This window comes from Gracilinanus agilis, chromosome 1, assembly GCF_016433145.1.
Source record: "Gracilinanus agilis isolate LMUSP501 chromosome 1, AgileGrace, whole genome shotgun sequence".
Lineage (NCBI taxonomy): Eukaryota > Metazoa > Chordata > Mammalia > Didelphimorphia > Didelphidae > Gracilinanus > Gracilinanus agilis.
Genome location: NC_058130.1, coordinates 47,347,819 through 47,372,028, shown reverse-complemented (window position 1 = coordinate 47,372,028; position 24,210 = coordinate 47,347,819). Strand labels below are relative to the sequence as shown.

Here is a 24,210-nt window from a genome sequence, read left to right as displayed (position 1 = left end):
TTTCTATCTTTGACCTCCTTTGGGTGTAGATGTCAAGCAATGTAATCTCTGGGTCAGAGGATATGGCCGTTCTTATAATCTTCCTAGACTAATTCCAAATTGCTTTCCCAAATGGTGGAACCAGATCTCAGCTTTACCAATAGTTCATTAGTGGGTCCCAGGTTTATTTCTAGAATGGAGTGAGACCTTGTATGAACAACTTAAGCCTTCTCTGTGTCAGTACCTCGTCTGTGAAACCAGTTACCAGGGTACAGCAAACTCGGCAACTGCCCCAGACCTGTACTTCTTCTGTGGAGACTAAAGTGGCAGCGGGGCAGGGCAGACAGGCCTGTCACTTGGTGTTAAAAAGCCAGGAGGGGGTCATAGACATCCATTGGGCCTTCTAGCTTGGGAACACTCTACCCCCTCAAAGTTCCCCCTGAACTCCCATTCTACCTCTCAGGCTTTGCACTGTCCTTTTGTGACATCTGAGCAGCACCAGCATTAAGGGTCTGCTTAAGGCTCTTTATGGTGATTATTTTACCTGACATATAGGATCATTTGAGGGATTTCCTAACAGGTCCAGGCCTTTAGGTTGTGGTGGTGGCTTTTTTTTTTCCGTTTTTCAATTGCAACTGACTTCATGACCCCAGTTGGGATATTCTTGGCAGGGATACCGAGTGGTTCACCATTTCCTTTTCCAGCTCATTTTATGGATGAGAAAACTGAGGCAAAAAGGGTTATGTGATTGGCCCAGGGTTGTTTAGCCAGTAAGTGTCTGGGGCCAGATTTAAACACAGGATTGAATTTCTTTTTCATGAGTTTCACATAGTTGGCCTCTTAAACCTAAAGAGAAGACTTTTTGGCCAGTTTGTCCCATTCAACTGTCATCCAATTGTTCTTTGTTCTTTTGCTGCTAGATAGGTCAATAATTATAGAAAGTACAACAGTAGTGCAAAGTGTGTATAGTGCTCTTTTTTCAAAGGGCTAGACACTTTCATGCCATGCCATCATAGCAGTGCTGTGGGATAAGTAAGGAATGGCAGGTGATCCTCTTTAAATAGGGAAATTCTTGGACACAGTGGATGTGACTTTGCCCAGAACTGCAGTCATTTGTAGAGCTGGTTCCAGAATCCATGTTTCTAGATGTTGAGACATGGACAACATTGGCTAGGTCTCATCTTTGGAGGTGCAAGACCCAAGTGGCCATTTATAGCAACATAATACAGCTTTACAGTGAGCCACAAACATGAGAACAGCACTTTAAAGGAAAGGTATAATGACAAATGATGGTTTAGGACAGTGATGGGCAAACTACAGCCCGAGGGCCAGATGTAGCCCCCTGAAATGCTCTGTCCCGGCCAGCAGTGGGACATTATTCCTAGTCTGACGAATACAATGAGTAGGATACGATACAATGAAACTTCGAAAGAGTTGCCTTAGAAACAGACTGACAGATAGCATTTCCTTTCCTTTGGTCCCCTGTTAAAAAGTTTGTTCATCACTGGTTTAGGAAATGGGATCAACTATCGTGTGCTGTAGTTTTTCCCAAGTATTGAATTGTCTCAGTTGTTTGATATAAAGTGAGCTTCAAGATCATAAAAGGTCATTTCTAGAGATCTTCTTTAGCATCATATTGTGTTTCTTCCCTTTCTTCGCTCAAACTCTTTTCAGTACTATTGGTTTAATAAACTGAACTTTGAAACAATCACCTAATACATGGTTAAATAAAACAGTAACATACTGTCTATGGCTTCATTTTTCTGAACTTTCATAACATCTCCTGTTTATTCTTCTCCCTTCCCTGTAATATAAAAGAAAGCCAAGGGGAACATCACTTTATTGACAGGAAAATTGAAACCAAACTCTATTAAATCTCTTTTTACTAGGCCAGCCTGGTTATTAGATATTTCATTGTTTATAGCACCACTGGGAATGAGTTGGCATAAGAGATAGGCTGTGAAATTTGGGTACCAATATAGAGAAAGTGGTTGTTCAACAAGACAAGATCAGATTAAAAGTAGACTTCATTGAAATACATATGTGTATATATGTTTATATTTTCAACACATATATCCATTGTGATTGAAATTCATTATTCAAAAAAATGTTTCCCAGGTGTCTTCTGTGTGCAGAGCACTGGGCTGGGCAAGGAGAAAGGGACAAAGATAATTAAGATACAGTCTTTCCTTGGTGGAACTTGCCTTCAGGTGGAGGGGGAGGAGGAGGAATGACATCCCCAAATAAACTATAGCTCAATAATGACTCATATGTTAGAATATCATCATGTAAGAGGGAGAAGCATACAGAATGTCATCATTGATGTCTGTGATTGGAAAAGACATAGGTTGGCCATGTAATGAGATTGAAGAATGACTCATAGACATACAGTGTGCATTGCTACCCATACAATGTCAGGAAAACCAGAAGAAGATTCTCCATCTCTCTCCTGGAGGATTTAGAAGGGGAGGTGGACCAGAGTCACATAGGACAAAAAAGCATGCATGGTCTGAGATCTGTTTCACTGAAAAGAGAATTCACATTGATGATCAAGGATCCACTGAATTAAGAGTGTTAGAAAGTGCTTTTTGTGCAAAGGAAAGATCCCTTCTGATGGTAGCATGGAAGGAAAGGCCTAAATGATATGTTCAATAGTCGTCTATTCTGAAAAGCTTACAGACTCATTGTTTATACATGAGCCTCTCCTTAAACACCCCTTTACAGACTTGGGAATGAACATAGTCTATCTGGTAGCTCTTCATGGGCCCTGTATCAATGTTCAAGAAAGGAGGAGGTGCATATTTCTAATTCAGTCCAAAGACCAACAGTGTCTGTTTTCTGCCATGCTTTGTGCTAGCCCTTGTGGATACAAATAAGGAGAGCTGGTATGGAATATTTTAAGGTTTGCAAAGCCTTTACACATGATCCCATTTGATCTTCATAATAACCCTAATGAGGTAGTTATTATCAGTTGTTATCTACATTTTAACAGATTAGGAAACTGAGGCAGAGAGCTTTTAAGTGACTTGCCCACAACTAGTCGGTGCTAGAGGCAGAATTCAAATTCAGTTCTTCCTGACATTGGATATGGTGCTCTATCTACTATGCCACTTAGGTAATGTCTAGGCAACAAAAACAAAAATATTGTTCTTTAAGAACTTCTGTTCTACAAATTGTGGTATCTGATGGTGATGAAATACTATCATGCTAAAAGGAATAATGAACTGGAGGAATTCCATGTGAACTGGAATGACCTCCAGGAATTGATGCAGAGTGAAAGGAGCAGAACCAGGAGAACTTTATACACAGAGACTGATACACTGTGGTAAAATCGAATGTAATGGGCTTCTGTACTATCAGCAATGCAATGATCCAGGACAATTCTGAGTGTCTTAGGAGAAAGAACACTATCCATATCTAGAGAAGAACTGTGGGAGTAGCAACACAGAATAAAAACATTTTAAAAGATAAATAATTTTGATTATATTAAATTAAAAAGTTTTTGTACAAACAAAAACAATGCAACCAAAATCAGAAGGGAAACAACAAAGGGGGGAAAAATCTTATAACAAAAAACTCTGACAGGGGTCTAATTACTCAAATATGCAAGGAGTTAAATCAGTTGTATAAAAAATCAAGCCATTCCCCAATTGATAAATGGGCAAGAGACATGAATAGATAATTTTCAGATAAAGAAATAAAAACTATCAATAATAAGCACATGAGAAAGTGTTCTAAATCTCTAATAATTAGAGAAATGCAAATCAAAACAACTGAGGTATCACCTCACACCAAGCAGATTGGCTAAAATGATAGCAGGGGAGCGTAATGAATGTTGGAGGGGATGTGACAAAATTGGGACATTAATGTACTTTTGATTTTCAAAATAGTCTCAGGGCCATTTTTCTTTGGAGAGTGTTTGCTGGAAGTGCTTTGAAATTAAAAACATGTTAACAGGGGGCAGCTGGATAGCTCAGTGGATTGAGAGTCAGGCCTAGAGACGGAGATCCTAGGTTCAAATCTGGCTTCAGATACTTCCTAGCAGTGTGACCCTGGATAATCCACTTGACCCCCATTGCCCACCCTTACCACTCTTCCACCTAGGAGCCAATGCACAGAAGTTAAGAGTTTAAAAAAATAAAATAAAATAAAATTATTCTATAATTAAAAAAACCAAACAGACATGTTAACATTGTTTGGAATTCCAGTTAGGAAGAAAATCACTGTCATTTCTAGGAAATAGCAAATGATTCCCTTTGTTAAATGATCCCAGAGTGTGTTCACTCACTAGCTTCTTCCTATGCTACAATCTATACAGAATAAACAATAAGTTATTAGCAGCCAGGTTTATGGTGTTTAAAAAACTCAACAAAACTGTGGGTTTTTAGTGTTATAATTTTTTTAAAATACCAGTTGACTTTCACATTTCTTCTATTATAGATCTCGGGAGGGTCTACTTCCATTCATTTCCTGGGTTTTGGCTGAAAGTGGCTCTTTTTCGTCTCACTTGATTTCGTAGGGTCAATATGTATTGAGTTATGACCAAGGGAAGAATAGGTCTAAAAGAAATACTCTTAGGGCTTGAGTCAAGATAGCCTGAATTAAAATTCCACCCCAGATACAAACTTACTATGTGACCTTGGCTGGACAAGTCATTTAAATCTTTTAGTCTCAGTTTCCTCAAATGTAAAAGGAGGTAAGTTGACCACATTGGCCTGTAAGATACCTTTTGGCTGCACATCTTTGATCGTATGATAATCCATGACTTTTTTCATGTTCATGTGACTGCTCTTTAGCTGTAGCACATCTGGGTATCTGGCTGCATTCTTCTTTCTTATTGGGAAGTCTGATCATCGTCTTGGGTGAGGGTCCCTTAACTCTCCTTCATTCTTCATACTTCCTTGCCATCATTATCAAGTCTCTCCTCTGCTCATAGAAGTTCCTCCGTCTTCTAACTAAGGCTAATCTGTTAACTAAGCTGAACCCTTGAGGTCATTCTGTCCAGCCTCTTCCAGGACCTTAGAACTAGCAGTCATCTCTTTGTGGTCCAGCTTTGATCTCCTTTGATCTGTGTATGTCCCTATAGGTGTGGAAATCAAAAATCTTTTTAAACAAGTGAAATAAAGCCTTTGGAAAAGGCTTCAAAGAAATGTAGACTTTAAAAAAAAAGAAATTTTTTGATGTAGAAGAAAAGTTGAGGGTGGGGGCTTCATTTATGAATTCATTGTTATGGGGAGCTCAGAGAAAAAAGCCTTCTAAAGCAGATTACCCTTTTTGTATTTTTAGAGTTTTAGAGGGTTTCCTCAGGGACACTGACTTGCTCAGAGTTATTCTGCTAGTATGGGTTGGAGGCAAAACTTGAACCTAGATCTCCTGACTTCTAGGCTGGTTCTCCATCCCTTACATAATAGATAGGGCACTGGACTTAGAGGGGAAAAACTGAGTTAAAATACTGGTATATCCAGGTGTGATGTCTGTAGGGAAAGGGTGAGCCACCTGCCATCTCATTGTGAAGAAAGACAGCCAGATTGATGAAGCTTAGAACTGGAGCTCTCGTTCACTTAGCAGGAGTGAAGTCAGAAATGTGGAAGAAATGCTGTTTTCTTTTTACTTACAGGGTAGCCTCCATGCTGGGGCAGATTGGTTTTAAAGAGAGAATACTGTTTGGGTTGGAAATGGTTCTCATGTTACCCTCACACTCTTCCAAAATTCAGAAACCCTCTCCTGAGACGACCACAGGAGCCACTGAGTGATTTGGCTGGCATAATTGGAAGGATATCTCTTCCCCTGCGTATGTCCTTCTCAGTCCTGGCGGTCTGTTCTCTAACCAGAGGTGAAATCTGCCTTCCCCCTGCTTATTTTGGGCTAGCATCTGGGTCTTCTCTTGTCCTGTGGCCTCAGTGATGGGCACTGTCATTTCCTGGAGCTGCATTTGCTCCCTCTCTATCTTCAGGAACAGATGACTTTTTTTTCCTGTTTCAAAACTTGAGCCTTCTGTAGTTCCCATGGAGTTCCTGGCTCCAGTCTGAGGGGATGCCTCCAGCTCCTTCATGTAGAAGAGATGGTGAACAGGTGCTGAGCTCCGGGCTTAATTGGGTTTAGTTAGCCAGTTCCCTCCTCCTCTTCCCAGGTCATCTTTTGATAGCTCTGGTCCATGTTGGTGGACCCAGGGCACATGTACTAGAGGGGGCTGCTCCCCTCTCCCTCTCCACACACCTCTCTGCCCAACAGCCCAATGCCAGTACTTCCTCCCTCCTCCGTCTAGGGAAATGCAGGGGTCTCACAGGAGGCTTGAGGCCTTTTAGACAGTTTGGACACACTGTCTCTAAAAGGTCTGACTTAAGTGCTACCCTTCAACCAGAAAGTGGCTTTCCAGAACTCTATCACTGAACTTTTACAATGGCAAAAATACTTTAAATAGGCAGTAATAATAATTTCTACAACTTTCCTCCCTGCTATAGGACAAAAATCTTTTAATTTCTCCTCTTCCTTTTCTTCTTCTTCTTTCATCCTTTCTTCTTCTCTCCCATCCCTCCTCTTTCCTCATTTTAAAAAGGGTTTAATTTTCTTTCAAATTACATGTAGAAACTTTTTAGCATTAATTTTCTAACATTTTGAATTTTAAATTCTTTTCTTCCCTTCCTCCCTCCCTTTTCCCCTCATTGAAAAGGCAGGCAGTTTGATATAGGTTATATATGTATGTTTAGGTATGCAAAATATTTCATATTAGTCATGTGAAAGAAAACACACACCAAAGACAAAAACCCATGAAGAAAATAAAGTGAAGAATTATATGCTTTGACCTACCTTCAGACTCCATCAGCCCTTACTTCTGGAGGTAGATAACATTTTTCAACATGAGTCCTTTGGAATTGTCTTGGGTCATTGTCTGGGACCCAAAACTGGGAATAGCTAAGTCATCCTCAGTGGACCAGCTGTTACTGTATATAATATTTTCCCGGTTCTGCTCACTTTACTTTGTATCTGTTCTTGTAAGTCTTGCCAGCTTTTTCTGAAAGCAGTCTGCCTGTCATTTCTTATATAGCACAATAGTATTCCATTATAATCATTTACCACAACTTGTTTAGCCATTCCCCAATTGATAGGCATCTCCTCAACTTCCAATTCTTTACTTCCACAGAAAGAGCTGCTAGAAATATTTTTGTCTTTTTAAAAAAAAATCTCTTTTGGGGAGGGGGGTGCAGCTGGGTAGCTCAGTGGATTGAGAGTTAGGCCTAGAGATGGGAGGTCCAAGGTTCAAATCTGGCCTCAGACACTTCCTAGCTGTGTGACCCTGGGCAAGTCACTTAACTCCTATTGCCTAGCCCTTACCACTCTTCTGCCTTGGAGCCAATATATAGTATTGACTCCAAGATGGAAGTTAAGGGTTAAAAAAAAAATCTCTTTGGGATCCAGAACTAGTATACTGATCAAAGAATATTCACAGTGTTTTGGCTTTTTAGTCCTAGTTCCAAATTGCTCTCCAGAATGGTTGGGCCAATTCACAAGTCCACCAGTACTGCATAGGTGTTATGATTTTCCTATATCCACTCCAGCCCTTATCATTTTCCTTTTCTGTCATATTAGCCAGTCTGATAGGTGTGAGGTGGTGCCTCAGAATTGTTTTCATTTACAGTCCTCTGATAAGAAGTAATTTGGAGCATTTTTTGAAATGACTATAGATGGCTTTGGTTTCTTTGTCTGAAAACTACCTGTTTACCTCCTTTGACTTTTTATCAATTGGGGAATGACTTATATTCTTATTAATTTTACTCAATTCTCTACATATCCAAGAAATGAAGCCTTATCAGAAAAACTTGCAGTAAAAATTTCTTTCCTCATTTTTAACAAGATGCTGCTCTGAAACCACAGCAAGATTGTTTTTCTTTGTCCTGAATGCTTCAGCTCTAGTGGCTGTACCTGTGGAGGATTTGTATGATCTGACAAGTTGAAGGCTTGGCTAGAAGCTCTGTGTTCACAAGACCACAGCTTTTGGCTACATGTCCCAGTATGCCTTTGTTCTCAAAGGAACGCATATGGGCAAAGATTATAATGAGGCCTAAAGTGCCCTTTCAGTCTCACATTTCTCTATATCTTTTAAAGAAGAATCCCAATTTGTTATGCTTAAGATGGTTTGGGCTTCTTTTGTTTGTTTGTTTACTTGTTAGTTTTTGCTTGTGACACTTTAGTGCTTTGGGAAAAAGTCATTCAACTTTCACTGTAGGTCCCTTTGAAATTCCTCTGAATTGATTTCAGAATAATTATTGCTTTTGTGCAGAACTTGGGCTATGTAGCTCCCTCTGTTTGAAGATTATAAAAACTGTATTTAAAACATCTTCAGATATTCCCAAGGTGGCTGGTTTTCTAAGAAACGTTAGGAAGGGAGGTCCATTTGTTTTTGTGAAGTCAAAATAATAAACTTTGGTCTTTCCTGAAGGTGGCTGTGCAGTAGCAGACCTGAGAGTGGCAGGCGGCAACACATGGGAAGGAAGGCAGAAGTAGAAGTTAAAGCTTCTCCAGGAGAAATTCACTCCTTAATTCCTGCAATTTCTTGTATGGATTGAAAATCCTCTAATGGGAACATTGCCAGTTTCAGGATAGGCTAGATATCAGTGGAAGGTCATCTTTATGTTCTCAGATGCCAGCTTCCCGGGCTACTTGGACATTATCAAGCAGCTTTGATCTGCTTTGTTAAACTGTTGGCTCATAGATGCTAGAAACACTTAATTTTATGCCTTGGTAATGTGTGAAATGCCAGAGAAGCAGAGGGGCCAGAAACAGCCTAGTAGGTAGGTATATATTATGTGATTTCTTCCAACAACATGTGAATAGGAGTAAAAGAAGCAGATGGTGAGAGTAATCCAGTTGGGGTTTGATTAGACACGATTGCCAGTACCATGAGGCATATGAGAATAGAGGGTAGTGTAGAATCTGCCTCACCAAGGGTTGTATAGGAAAGAGAGGAGGATGTAGCCAATGCAGGAGTGATGGCCTGGAAGAGAAGTGGGGAAGACACACTGAACTTTCTCTATGGGTCTTTTTGAGTTTCATCTAAATATATATATTGCAGAGTAATTACTGCTGTGTGCTGTCCTTGGGTTGAGTATTTCCTCCTCCCATGTGTCCCCCTTCCCTACCCTCCCCCCATTAAAAAAGCTATTTTTAAAACAGTTCAGCAATGGGTTTACAGAGAAAAGAGGAGCCAGTTCAGGGTTATAGCCTAGAAGGGACCTGAAGGATGGAGAGAATGGTAGTCAGAATTGGCACTAAGTATAAAATTAAAGGTTACAATACACAAAGGCATTTCAGAGTTTGTAAATATGAAATTGCAACTTGTGTGTGATGGCAAGACCATCACTGTGTGGCTGAGATGGAGTGGAGGAGTAGGTTATGGGAATTGAGGGGATTGAGGAACTGGGAATGTAGGTTATTTGAGGAAGCATCTATGGGTATGTCAGTCCCCTAGAATGAGGACAGGAATTGGAGAGGAGAGAAAGACCATGAGCCAAGCACTGAATTCATTGAGGAGGGAAGGACAATGACTTGGGGTTGGGAGAGATAGACCAGCAGGATCTAGATTGGGTGGAAAATCTGATTGGCTTCTTGTTCCCTCACTTGAGGTCCAGCACTAGACATGGCCCTGGGGGAGGACCCAGATAAATCTGAAGAGTAAGGAGGCTGCTTGGGGTCTGGGTGTTTGGCAATTAAGGTGATGTTATAAGGAAACATTACTTTGCTTTGAGGAATATTCTTTGAAAAACTAGGATAGGTGGTCACTGTGATGTTCAATTTCTTTTTTTTTTTTTTAACATTTATTAATATTCATTTTTAACATGGTTACATGATTCATGCCCCTACTTTCCCCTTCACCCCCTGCACCCCCCCATGCCGACACACATTTCCATTGGTTTTGTGATGTTCAATTTCAAAGACTCGAAGCCATCTGGTCTCTGAGGGTTGCGGAGGCCTTCAAGGAAATAGAGTTATCAAGAGATCATTTCTTGTTTTCAAGAGACTGTCCTGAGAAGTGATGACTAAGGGTCTTGGATTAGTAAATGGGATTTGAAGGTGTAAAGATGGGGAGCAGGTTGAGTACCTTGGGAGGGCTCTGATTTGAATCGATCACTTACTTCTGAGAGAATACTCACCTGGAAGGGGAACCGCTTTGCTCTCTTCATCCTTAAGATGAACCCCTGACTGAAATTCTCATATGAATGATGATTTGTGGTGGCTGTTTTTTTCGTCTCTAAAATGTAGATTTAATTCGTTGCTTCCCCTTCTACTTACTAGGTAGTGGTTTCATTGGGCTCAAAGGAAAAACAAGGGGAGAAGGTTCATGTTTCCAGACTTGGCAGGGTTTGTACCAGAATCCTTGGATGGTTGCAAGGACCCAGAACATTAGGGAGTATGGCTGGAATCAAACAAGTTTCTTTCTAATGATGGTGGCAGCTTTGAACAAAAGCCATTGGGTAAAAAGATAATTAATTGATAATGGTGGTGGTTATTCTTTGACAGAGGCCAGGACTCTGTTTAATGTTCTAGAGGGGAAATGTTTTGTTCTCTTTTAGATTTAGGTTCTCATCCCTATAAGGAGGACTTAGTGGAAAGGTAATGGAAATGGCGTTGGATCTTTAATAATCAGTTATCTCTTTCTGCCATTAGAACCAAACCATTGTGCTCTGAGCTTTTGGTGGATCTTTGTCTCTCTCTGAGCTTGTGTCTGTCCAAAAAGAGAATCTCTTCTCTTTTTGATGCCAGAGACTATCACCATGGGTAATGTCTGAGATTGCTAATCTTGGGAGGCTTCAATTAGTCATTTCCACTTGCATGCTTACTTCCACTTAAACAAGTGAAACTTGCTTCCTCATAGTTTACTTGCACTTTGCACAGATTTCCTTCTGTTGGAGGTTGTGCATTCATGTTGCAAGGCTTTTATGCAGTCCCCATTTCCTGGTGTTTTGAAATGGATCATGAGTCTCCCTCCAGTGACCATGAATATTATACCCAGAGCTCCTGCCTATCCTCCTAGACCCCATGAACTCATGCTTTTATCCTTTTTTTTTTTTTTTTTTTGAGTTCCAGTGACTGGCATTGAACTCTTTATAATTAATCTAGTAGTGCCTTCTGAAGTCCCATGCTCCGGGGACACAGGATGTAGAGAATGAGAACTAGAATGGCTCTAGGCCCTCTTAGGAATTTTACTGATGAGGAAATAGGCCCAGAGATGAAATGGCATGGTTACAGTTGCTCAGCTTGTAAGTGGCAGATTAAAGACTAGAGAGAGTCTCTATTGGATTCTCACACAGTAATATCAGAGATGGAGGAGATATCTGAAGTCATGTAGCTCTGCTCGTCATTGAATAGGAATGTGGGCTAGGATGTGCACAAAGGCTCATCTCTCTGTATCCTGAAGATCTCCAGTGAACCACCCCCTTCCCAAGGAGCCCACATCAGAAAAATTTGAATTATTTGGAAGGGTTTGTTTGTTGTTTTTAAATTTTAAAATATTAATCCTCTCTACAGCTTGTATCTAGTTAGTTATTTTCTTTAGAGCCAAACTGAGAAAGTCGAATTCCTCTTTTACAGGATAGCCTTTCAGGTACTTAAATATGACTACCACATTCTCCTCCAATCTTAACTTCTCTAGGCTAAACATCTCTGCTTCCTTTCAGTGATTCTTGCAGGGAGTCTTCAGTTCTTTCCTCAGTCTGGCTGCAATCCTTGGACACATTCTTTGTCCCTCCACAAATGTGATTTTTAGAACTGAATACAGAAGTTCAGGTAGGATCTGACCCTGGCAAAGTACAGTGGGACTTCAAGCCTTAGATTAGCTGCTGCCCACTCTGGGAAACTTTACTCACACACTGGAATTATCAACTTTCTTCTTTAGATTAGGTGGTATCCTACTTTCCCAGTTTGTCCATTGTTCAGTTCAAATGTAACTTTCTTAAGGGCAAAGATGGTTTGGTTTTGCCTTTGTGTTTCCAGGGGGCCTGGTATTCTAGTTCCTGGCACAAATAAGTGTTTATTGAGGTGAACTGATTAACAATAGTCCATCTTCTTTTTTCAAATAAAATATACCAGGCCAACTAATTGCATATGGTTACATATGGAGAGGGAATATTCAAAGCACGTAGGCAGCATCTTGCTAAGTGTTTAAGTTCCATCTGAGTGTAGCATTAAAGATTCAGGGCTAGTTTTCTTCTTGTTTGGTGTGATTTGCAAAGACCCACTGTTCTTTGTTTTCTTTCACTTGAACTTTCTGGGTGATTCGATAGGTCTTTAATGTGGCTTTTTTGTATAGGAATACAAGCAGAAAAATAAACACAGGCAAGTACAGATACATCTTGTTCTTACGCCCTGCAGAAGCAGCCTTCCTAGTGATGGGCAGCCTTGACAGTGATTTGTGTGCCCTTTCCTTTGTGCATATGAAATGAGACTTTTCCCCTTCAATTATACATTGTTTTTTTTCTGTTTTTCAGTAAAATGGCCTATCAGACATTTGTAATTACTTGTCTGTCAATATTCAAGGAAATGACTTTATTTGTAAAGCTTTGTGGACTATTAACGAATGTATGTATGTGTCAATGTATGTATAGTAGTGTGTGTATACATACAGGATATGCAGTTTTATGACTTTAAAGCTTTTACATATACACCTATATGTGTGTATATGCATATTTACATATATATGTATATTCTTTAATAATGTGTATTACTATGTTCCATTGGGACAGAAGTGATCATGGTAGAGCTCATATCTTTTAATTGATGATTTTGTTGAATTCAAAGTTTGGCTGACTCTTTTCCTTTTCTTTGCTGTCAGATTTCTGAAAAAAAGTGATTTGTACTCAGGGCTTCTGCTTTTTCACCATCCATTCATTTGTTCATCTCTTGTAGCCTGGTTTCTGTTCCCACCTTCCTCATCAGGCTTCTTTCTGAGGCCACCATATCCCTGCCCCCTCCCACAGAGAGCCAGGGATCACAAACTCATGGCTGGGTATCATCTGGGGTGACCTGCCCCCAAGCACAGTTGTACACATTCAGTCAGTCAACTACCAGGCTCTGTCCTTGACTCTCCTTGATTCTCTTCTTTTCTTTGTTCTCTCTTATTGAGTACTTTCTCTTTGCCTTCTACTGCAATTTACTCTTTCTCTGCTGTTGACAACCAGGTCTGTGTTTTTAGCCTTCACCTTAAACGTCACTCCCATATTTCAGATGGGCATTTCCACGTAGACGTCTCACAACACTCTTGAGCTTGCCATACATTGAATTTATCACTCCTTTCTCCAAACCTGCTCTTCCTGATCTCCCTATTTCTGAGTCATGGCACCAGTTTCTCCACTTATCCTGGCTTAAAACAGAGGAGTTGTCATTTACTGCTCCTTCTCTTTCTCTCTGTCTCTCTCTGTCTCTCTCTGTCTGTCTCTGGCTGTCTGTCTGTCTCTCTTTCTCTTATTCTATCATTTGCCATGTCTGATCAGTTCTATATCTAATGCATATAATCACCACCTTAGTAGAGGTCCTTGTGACCTCTCACCAGAATAACTTCATAATAACCTCATAACCCCCCTGCTTCCAGACTCTTCCCTTTCCAAACCACTGTTCACATAGCTGGCAAAACAGCAGCATAATGCACAGGTCTGACTGTGTCGTTCTTCTGCAGCAAAACCTTCAGTGACTCCTCGTTGCCTATAGCATAAAAATGAAAACTTTGTAGCCTGGTTGTCAAGGCCTTCCACCTTTTAACAACTGCCTGCTTTCCAGGTAGGTGCTTAATAAATGCTTGTCTATGTGAGTAATCTGCATTTTCTGTTCTGGCTTTTTTATTGAATTCCAGTTTTAATTTCAAATGCTCATACCCCAGAGGACATTTCCAACTAGCTGTGCCATTCAGTTAACAGTCATTTACACTCTGGTCTAGTGCTGGGGAAAGAAAGGAAGGCAAAAGTCAACCCCTTCTCCCAAGGAGCTCACCACCCAGTAAGGAGACAACATGCCAGTGGCCATGTGCAAAAAAGCTACATTTGGAGTAAATTGGAGAAAGTCAGCATAGGGAAGGCACTATCATTAGGGAGATCAGGAAAGGTTCCTTGTAGAAAGTGGAATTTTACCCAGAACTTGAAGAAAGCCAGGATGCTGAGACGAGGGGAGACGGCATTAGAAGCACAGAAGCCAGGCAATGAAAGTGCCCAGAGAGGGAGTAGTTAGGTGTCGCAGGGGCCTAAGGGCCAGGTCTATAGATGAGAGGCCTCAGACACTTCCTAGCTGTGTGGCCTGATGGCTAACTCTTATAGCTCTTCTGCCTTGAAAATGATAAAACAGTATTGACTCTTAAGACAGAAGAAGGTAAAGGTGAAAAGAAAATGTCCAGTTCATGGAACAGCCTGGAGGCTGGTGCCACTGGATCACAGAATACATGAAAGGGAGTAATGAGAAGCCTAAAAAGGGAAGAGAGGGCCTTTGAATGCCTAACAGAGGAATTTATATTTATTCCTGGAGGTGATGGTAGCCACTGGAGTTTATGAATAGGAGGGTAACATGGTCAGGGTCATGCATTAGGAATATTAATTTGAAAGCCCAGTGAAGGATGGACTGGACAGACCAGTTCCTCAAAATCAAGATGTCCACAGTTGGACCCATGTTCTCCCTCTAAATTCTGTTCTTTTTTCTGATTTCTATTTCTATTTAGGATATCAGAAACTGCTTCTCTCATGTTAGAAAATGTGCCCTCGTCTCTGTCTCCCTCCCTCCCCCCACACTCTGATCTATTTGCTAATTTAACTCTTTAATATATCTCGTTCCTTGCCTCCTTTTCATTCCTTCTCATAATTCCCCTTTGCAGAATGAGCCTGTGAGGGTGGAGGGCAAATGTCTTCATTCCGGTTTTGCAGATGAGTAAACTGAAGTCCTTGCAGCTGGTTTTTTTCACATTTACACAGCCGCCCAGTGTTCTTTCCATTCCATCACCATCCCAGGCGGGCTTCCATTGCCAGTCGCTGCTCCCTTTCCTTGTCCCTGTGTTCCAGCTGCCACCACTCTGTGTTTCCTCAATGCCTGGACTGTGCCTGAGCTAGAAGGGCCCCCTCCTTGCTTTTGATGTTGGCGTCCTTCTGAGGGACTTCCTTTGTATTCTCGCCGGTTTTGGAGGTGTCCTTTCCATAACTTGTCGGTCTGCTCCTTGAGTGCAAGCAATGGAGAGCACCGGAGCGAGTGCGCGCTGAACACGGATGTACTTGACTTGGAGTGACTGTTGGGGTGCCGCTAAGAGGTCACCAATGAGCGTGTTGCCACTTCATTGCTGAGGGTTTAGAATGCTGAGCCTCTCCCTGTGAACATGTACATGTTCATTAGAGCAGAACAGGCCTGCCAAGGGAAGCACCTGCCTCCCTGCTTATTGAGGGTCTCATTTTCATCCTCGCCAGTGGAGACCTGGGTACAGGGTGCTGGTCCCCAACAAACCAATAGCTCAGCATTAAAGCTTAATTTTTATCCTTTGAGCCTTTGAGGATTTGAAGAATTTAGTTTGTGATCTTTGATGAAGTTTTATTTGTAGCAGCTTTAAGCAGTGAAGAGAGTGGAAAAACCCTAGGCCCCAACGAGCAGCCCCCTCGGAACTGGAAACGCTTCTGAGAGGGATACCGCTTACCTCTGGAGATGAGCGCAGCTTCTTCTACAGCTTTGCACCGGGTCGAAGTTTTAAAGTTGGGGGGCAGCTGTGCCTGGAATCAGCGCGGCTCTTTACATTTTTGACTCTGAAGTGCCCAAGAAGAGATGATGAGGGGACCGTCTCCTGGAGCAAGTCCAAATGTCTCTCACATGTAGTAAACAAGGGGGCAGCTGTAGAATTCTTTCTCGTCATTTCTGAACAAAGATGATTAGAAAGTGACTCCACGTCCTTCCCACCCCCCCACAGTGAGCCCACCTGAGCTCTCTGCTCCGTGTCCCGCTTTGCCCCGGGCTCCCCACGTGGGAGTGCCCACATCGACTGCATGGGCCGGGGGCACAGTCAGTGCGTGCCCGCCTTCCTGGAAGGAGCAGGCCCAGAAGGATCTGCTGCGAGGACTGCTGTGGGCAGCTCACCTGCTCATTTTGTGTAAGAACCTTCATCCCTTCGTGCTCTGATTAATCAGGTTTCTTCCAAGGGGGCCTTCAACTGCGTGTCTGGAGGAGCTGCTCCCAGCCAGAATGTGCCCCTTCCCCTGCACCACTTTGAGTCTGTTCCCTTTCACAGCTCAGCACTGGGGCTACTTTCTCCCCAGGCCTTTGTTACCTGCTCCTCCCCCTCCCCCAGGGCCCAAGGCCTCCAGGCCTCCACCTGCCAAGAGCCACCCTTTATCTCAGCACTTGTGTGTGTGTGTGTGTGTGTGTGTGTGTGTGTGAGAGAGAGAGAGAGAGAGAGAGAGAGAGAGAGGAGAGAGAGAGAGAGAGAGAGAGAGAGAGAGAGAGAGAGAGAGAGAGAGAGAGAGAGAGAGATATCTTCCCGGCATAGAAGGAGTCTCTGTGTCATCGGTGCCTGGGCCCTGCTTGGAACATCAGAGGTGCTGATTATATATAATATATGCTCTCTATTTCTGACGAAGTGACTGATGGATGGAAAGGAGCAGCCTATGAGGAAGTGCTCTAGTCAGTGCTAGAGGAATTTAGAGGCTGGGAAGGTAGATTGAGCAGTCCAGGAAGGGGAAATGGGCATCGGGTTGGGCCTTAGAGGTTTGGGTAGGAGAAGGGCCCAGAGCTTGGGTCCAGGGCCAGAGGGAAGGAGGGCTGGGCCAGCCAAGCAGAGCTTCTGTGTGCTTCAGGGGAGGAGGAAGGGCTGGGGGCACAGGAGCGGCCACTGCTCTCCCCCAGTGACCGACTCTCTCATTCTCTGACCTGACAGCTTATCCTCTCTGTCCACAGAAGGGGCCCCCGTCCGGGAGTGACCGAGTGAAGAAGGGAGGATCCTACATGTGTCATAAGGTGAGAGTCACTGGAGAACACACCTGCACGTGAGAACATGTGTGTGGAGCCTCCTCTGTGTATTCAGGAGCCTGGCCCAAGCTCCCCTAGCACAGCAGCCAGGAGGACCTGGTGACCCAGTACTGGGGCTGCGGACAGCCAGGGGCTCCTCAGAGCTTTTTGGGGCTGCTGAGACTGCCCGGAGGAGGGCCACACACGGCTCCTCATGTATCTGTTTTATCTGGAAGCAGTTCTGGGGCTGAGACTCTGGGAACGATGCGCATATCCCTAATGGTGCACACGTTTGTCGGTAAGGCTGAGAGGGCTTGGGAGAGGCAGCCACCTCTCTTCTGCTGGGCAGCGTTACTAGTATTGCCACTACACCATCCCCATCCACACAGCTACTGCTGTGACCATCCCCATGACCATAAATGTACCCCCAGCTGCTGCCAGGACTGCTACACCACCCTCTCACCCTCACCCTCACCTCTATTACAAATACTGCCATCAACATCACTAGTCTCACTACCGCTACAGTGATGGTTGGCTTCCCTGAATAGGACCAGTAGATCAGATTTGTATACTAGGTTCTAAAGACTCTCCTGAATTCTAGGGGATTAGAATGAGACTTTAACAACAACAAAAAAAATGACAGATAGTAGACTTTGGAAACCCACTGTGAGCTGATCTCTTGAAAGAATTCTGGTACATGTGCTGCATGCGTCCTCTGTGATTTGTATTTGTACTTTGGTTTTCTGCTTTGCTTTTTTTACCCTTTTGCTGACAGAGCCTCCTTTGTAGGAATAACTTGAGTTTCCTGTGCCACAAGCAGAAGGAATTTGGAACATGACTTGACCTGAGGTGAAGTAATGCGAATAGTCACCCACATTTAGGTAGTGCTTCACTGTTTGCAAAATTACTTTCTTCACAGCGACGTTTGTAGGCAAATAACACAAGTATTATTATCCTCATTTTACAGATGAGGATAATGATGCGAGTAAGGGACTTGAACAGTGATAAAGCTTTTTGTTGGTAGATCCATGACTCCAAACCAGTGCTTTTTTTCATTTTACCACATTTTCCCTCTAAGCTATGTATTTTTAATGATCCAGGCTCTTTTCTTCCTCATGCAAAAATGTCTCTTTACAAATGGTGATTTTGGGATACTTCTTTTATTAATTCACTTAGTTCAGATGATCCAAGACTTATGAGAAGCCTGGCATCATGGTCCATGCGATTTTTCAATTAGGGAGAGGCATTTGCTAATGCATGTAGGTTTAGTAGAAAAGAAGATAAGCCCAATTTCCTTAAATTGCCTACAGAAATTTCTTTCCATTTTATTTTCACATATAGGTTTGTGCTTATGCAAGGAGGAATAGTTGTTAAATTCTAGAAGTGTTTGAAAGCTCAAAAGAATCTTCTAAGTTATCTAGTCCCAATTCTTCATTTTCTAGATGAGGAAAGTCAGCTCCAAAGAAGGAAAATCACCACACATTGAGGATTCTAACTATTTCTTTTGGCTCTAAGGCTGCACTCTTTCCATTGTACCATACTGTCTCAAAATAAAGCCTTGGGGACCATGGCCCTAAGTCCTCGAAATCTTGGTTCTTACCCAGATAGGGTCAGACCTACCCTAAAGGATCATATTTTTCTCTTTGACTAATTATGCTTCCACTCTAGAGTTTATTCAAAGGAAATCTCCAAAATAAAACTTAAGTGTGTAGTTCTTGTCTAGGTTTCCTGAATGTGGATAAAAAGATACCCTAGCTCTTATACAAGTGCTATAGGACCTAAAGGCATCTCAATATTTTTTAAAAAATTCTTTTAATTTTAATATTTAATTTTTATTCATTGTAAAAAAACTGCAAGAGATGTAGAAGGCTCACAAGAGCCAGGTAACAAATACAGAAAGCACTCAAGCAACTCATAAGGTTCTTCATAAGGTGACAAAACTTATATTGGGCCAACTCTGACATTTTGGTAACTTCCTCTTTCCTACAGGGTCTTACACATTTCTTCACCCCATCTCATATCCATACACTGTGGTTTAGGTTCCCACCAGAAGGTAAATGGACTTGAGGCTGTTGAACAAGTAATTCCCTCCTTATTTACTTATTTTGGTAGAAGTTCATAGAGTGTGTCATTGAATTATTTCTCTATTTCTATGATGGGACACTTACCAATAATCTTTATGTTGAACACTCATTGTTTTAATTTTAAATTCGTAAAAACATCTTAAATCTTGTGTATGTACAATTCTTTCCTTCTTTCCCTCTTACAATGAATTTTATTGCCTTTGGATTCTTCAACTAAAAACTACTTGCGCATATGCACTTGGACCGATTGGTAGAATCTAGATGGTTTTTATGAAATATGGGGGGACTCTCTATTAAACCTTTATGGGGCTGTCCAGGTATGCCTTAGAGGACAATTAATTCCTGGAACAAAAATGAGAAAGATATGAGCTTGACTTTTCTCTGGGCAAGTTAAGCTCTTTGAAAAAGTGTGAATTCACTTTTTTCCCTGGCATTTATGAAGAAATGCAGTTAAATTCTTGATATGGAGAGGCAATGAGGAAAAAAAGGAGTTGATACTACATTAATGCTGAAGTTCATATATTTGAGTTGATCCTTCAGGAGTTCTCAGTAGAAGAAAATAAGCAGAGAGACAGAGAGACAGATATGCAGAAACAGATTCACCTACAAAGGAGAGAGACACAGACCCATCCACCAGGACCACCCACCATCTGTGTCCTCATTCTAATCTCAAAGATTTCAGGAGAGGATCTGGAACTGATAAATAGACAGATCTACTTGTCCCATTCAGGGACTTTTGAGTAGTAGTAGTGGTGGTGGTAGTGGTAGTTTCCTGGAAGAAGACTTACAAATCCCCCTAGGTCCTCTAGAAGTGGGCCTCTTGTGGGGAGGTGATGCTTGAAAGGGAACTATTCTTTCAGTGGTACTGAGAGTCATGTGAATGTCATAGGACCATGGGAAGGTAGCACTACTGTTAGAATGGTCTTATTTACAGGTTCAGGTATGAATATTTTGGATCTTCTCTCAAGTTAAAATAAAACTTACCCTCTGTTCAGCTTTTAGTGCGTATCAGCCTGCCTGTGTTCATTACCCCTTATTTGACCACCAGGTGCTGTGATATTCCAAGAACCATACCACTTGCAGCTGTCATTAAGAGAAGAGACATTTGCTTTAAGTAGAAGCTTAGTGTCTTCTACAGTCTTGGGAAGTTTCCTAAAGGCAGTCCAGCTAGCCCTCCTCTCTCTGTTCAGTTCTCAGCCTGTTCATTGGCTATGCATAGTGTCTGGTTAAGACATATACACTGATGGAAGAATTGTAAGGTTTGGCATTCTTCTTTGGTTTGGGTTTTCCACTGTAAAAAGACCAAACTCTTGAGCAATTATTGATCTCAGCAGGTTCTGGGCATGATCAGTCATAGGAATGTCATAACTAATAGGAGTATTTGGAAGATCTCACCATCTTTAGGGACTGTCTCTGCCTCTTCCATTTAGCTTTGTAAACTCTAAACATTATTCATCTTTGTAAATAAACTATGCAGGTGAATAGCCATTGATAAAGAGATGGGAGAAATAGTTGTCAGCATCTCAGAGCCCTCTAGTTTTTAATGTTCTCCATTTCCTTAAAATATTTTATAAATTTATACGCTTTATCATCCAGTGGAACATAAGCTCCTTTAGGGAAGGAATTTATTTTTTATCTTTGTATATAGCACATAGGACAGTACCTGGCATGTGGCAGGCACTTAATGTTTTTGAACTGAATTGGGTAAATCCCTGTGACAACCTTTAACTTTATCAGACAGCACAGACTCTCTCATGTCGTGTGTTATTTTCTTTTTTTTAAAACCTAAACCTTTCATCTTAGAATCAATACCGTGTATTGGTTCTAAGGCAGAAGAGTGGTAAGGGCTAGGTAATGGGGGTGGGGGGGTGGGAGGGGGTGTCAAGTGACTTGCCCAGGATCACACAGCTATGAAGTGTCTGAGGTAAGATTTGAACCCAGGACCTCCTGTATCTGGGCCTGGCTCTCAATCCACTGAGCCACGCAGCTGCCTCTTCATGTGCTATTTTCTAACAAATATTTCTATTCCATGATGCACAGTCAAAGGATGCAAATTTGTTGCAAGCAGCCAAGGAGGTGTGTTGTATTCTTGTCCTGAAAATCATTCCTTTCAGGAGGCCTTTTTCATAAAAAACAGGCTATGTCTTGTTCTCCCTCACTTAGCCTTGCTGCTGGTAGATCATCCTCATCATTAGATTGTTTCCATCTCTTAGATAACGTTTTCAGCACCAATATCTGGCTCAGGTCAAATCAGTGTCACAAGTTAATTAGTTACTTTGATTAAATTTATGCTGGAATGAATTTCTCTCCTTTTTCGTGATTAATAAAGTGACCCAATTTTAAGGTACCCAAAGACCTTTCATCCTCCAGAATCATTTCTTGTGCTAAAAGTAGGTATTTAAAAAAACCACATCATGCATAAGCTTACAATGGGAACATTCAGAATTAGGCCATGTAACTGTTTAATTACTTGCTATTAGTTGCCAAAGATTAGAATTTCAACTGAACTACTTATCTCTAAAAAATGGATTTATATGTCACTTGCCAGTGTTGGGTTAGGAGGGTAGGGGGGGTAGATGATACTAATTTTCTTGTGAGGACTAAAAGGAGTTAGTGGCAAGACTTCTTTTGTTTATAGAAGTTAAGTTCATGATCCTTTTAGTTAAAGCAGAAACTGGAGAGGAGGGAGAAAGGGGGGAGATTAGTAACTGATCTGATCCCATATAGGATCAGGGATTGAAATGTGAACTCTTGACGGTTCTTCACACCGTGCCTTGCTTTGGTCACACCATATCTTGTGCTTGGCTCCAGCAGCTACTTTTAGGAAGGACCCTGATCATTGGAGCATGTCCAAAGGAGAACAGAGTGTTAAAGGTCTTGATTCCATATGGAATAAGGATCATTTGGAGGATCTGGAAAAGGTTAGACTGGCCAAATTGAAGTCTTGGGGGTAAGGGGAGGAGAGGAGGACTGGGGATAGTTGTATTCAAGTATTGTCCTTGAAAGATCGTCATGTGGAAGACATATTAGACTTTCCCTTATTTGGCCCCAATAGGCAGAATTAGGAATAATGAGTAGAAATTGCAAATTGGTAAATGAAGTCCTGCCATCAAAAGAAACAGAGGAGTGGTCCCAAAGTGAAACGGGCAGTGTCTGGAGGGAGTAGGTTCTCCCTCATTGGAAGTGTTCAGGCAAAGGCCAGATAGCCATTTGTTGGGTTTAATACAGTGAGGATTCTTTTTGGAGGTATACACTGGACTATATGGCAACTGAGGGCCCATTCAGTCCTGAAAGTCTGATTCAGTGGGATCATATTCATTGAGCATCAATGGAAATAAATAGTAATATAGTAAACAGTTAGAGAATGTGTATTCTCTGCCTCATTGCTTATGATCCCAAAACAGTGACAGAAAAGAAAGCAAAAAATGTATTGGAAAATGTATGCTGATTTAGAAAGGAGACAGCCTGGAACAGTAAAAAGAGTGCTGGCTTATTAGAAGACCCCAGTTCAAGCCCTGCCTCACCTGGGCCTCAGTCTCCCCACCTGTAAAACAAGGGATTAGGGCCCAGATTCCTCTGAAGTTCCTTGATGCTCTAGAGTTAGAATACTAAGGGCCCTCTTCTGGAATTTAACCTCATGATTTGACAGAACTTTATATTGAAACTAACTCCCAATTTCCATGAGATCATAGATTTAGAGCTCAAAGGGATTTTTGAGGTCATTGAAATCAATTTTAGACCAATCTCTTATTTTACAAGTAAGGAAACTGAGATAGAGAAATTAAGTGCTTTGTCTGAGTTCACAAAAGGAGTGTCTGAGGCAAGATTTGAATCCAAATCTTCCTGATTCCAAGACTTCTTTGCTATAGAGCTGTCTTCACACTTGTTAGATTATACACAATAGCACAGCTGAGAAACATGTGAGAAAAATAGTATTAAAGTATGTTTTAAGCCCAGTCTAAACATAAAAAAGTGATCTGGAAATTAATCGTGGTAAAAACAGTTGACTTATTGTGAAAGTTATTTTGAGAAGTGGTTGTGTTTAGAAGATTATAAGCTAATCCTGATAGGCCTTACTCCTATAGGTTCCTGTAGGGTTTGTTTTCTAGGTGAGTGGCCTCCTCAAGATAGCTTATGGACCATAGAGCTCAGTAGAACCCTCTTCTAACGCCATGTGCATTTGGGTATGCCCAGAGTGGAATTATATCATCTTGTGGCCATTTTCCCAGCTGGAACCTTCACTAAATGACTTCTCCAAACTTGATTTTAAATGCATTTTATAATAGCTCCTTAGTAAAGGGATTGTCTAGTACTTTACATTTATGAGACAAGCATTTTTCATGCAGGTTTTATCTTCAGCAGTTTAAGAAACTCCTTAGAATCCAAAGGAAAGCCTAGGAGGGCAGCTGTGGTGCTGGCTTATAGAATTTCTAGGGGGCCCAACACCTTTGAGCTTTCCAGTCCAACCTCTACCTGAACAGGATCCTTTTTTACATTTCTGAGAAGTGGTTATCTAGCTTCTGCTTGAATATTTCTAGAAAGTGGGACCTCCTCCAGCCCATTTCACCATGGGAGAGCTTATTGTTCGTTTTCTTTTCATGGAACTGAAATCTGGCCCTTTTCCCTGGAGCTTTTGGTTCTGACTGCTTGGGGCAAGCATTACAAAGTCCAGTGGGCTCCTGTTGAGTCATCTGTCCTATAGGCTAAACACGACCAGTTCTTCCACTGATCCTTGCATGCCGTGTCCTCTTGCCAGCTGGGTTACCTTCTTCTGGCTTTGCCCCAGCTAGTCAGCTTTGTCTCCAAAGTCTTCTGGGGTTATGTGAAAGGAGAATTATGATAGGGATGAGGAGAAACAATTTGAATTAAGAAAATTATTGGTTCATCTTGAGAAGTAGGTCAATGAGACAGGATATCTGTGCATATGTAACTTTATAGGGACATTGCAATAAAATAGCACATGTTTTGTTAACTCTTCTGCCTAATATTGTTGTATCATTAGGTATTTCTTGACCTTATAGGATTTATTTATTTTTATTTAGATTTAGAGCTGAAAAAGACCATAGGAGCCAGCTAAACAGCCCCTCTGATTTTACAGATAAGGAAACTGGGACCCATGATTTGCCCAAGGTCAAACAGATAGTGAAAAATGGAGTCAGAATTTGAACCTAGGCCTTCCAGCCCCAAAGCCAAGGCC

The 24,210-nt window shown here is 41.7% G+C and overlaps 1 protein-coding gene across 1 annotated transcript in view; it reads left to right on the top strand.

Moving 5' to 3' along the window:
- Positions 1 to 24,210, top strand: part of SUMF1 (sulfatase modifying factor 1) — a 104,121-nt gene that overhangs the window by 75,204 nt on the left and 4,707 nt on the right. The window contains exon 8 of the mRNA XM_044662828.1: positions 16,879 to 16,938. Within this exon, the coding sequence (XP_044518763.1) occupies positions 16,879 to 16,938 (60 nt within the window). The remainder of the gene's footprint in view (positions 1 to 16,878; positions 16,939 to 24,210) is intronic.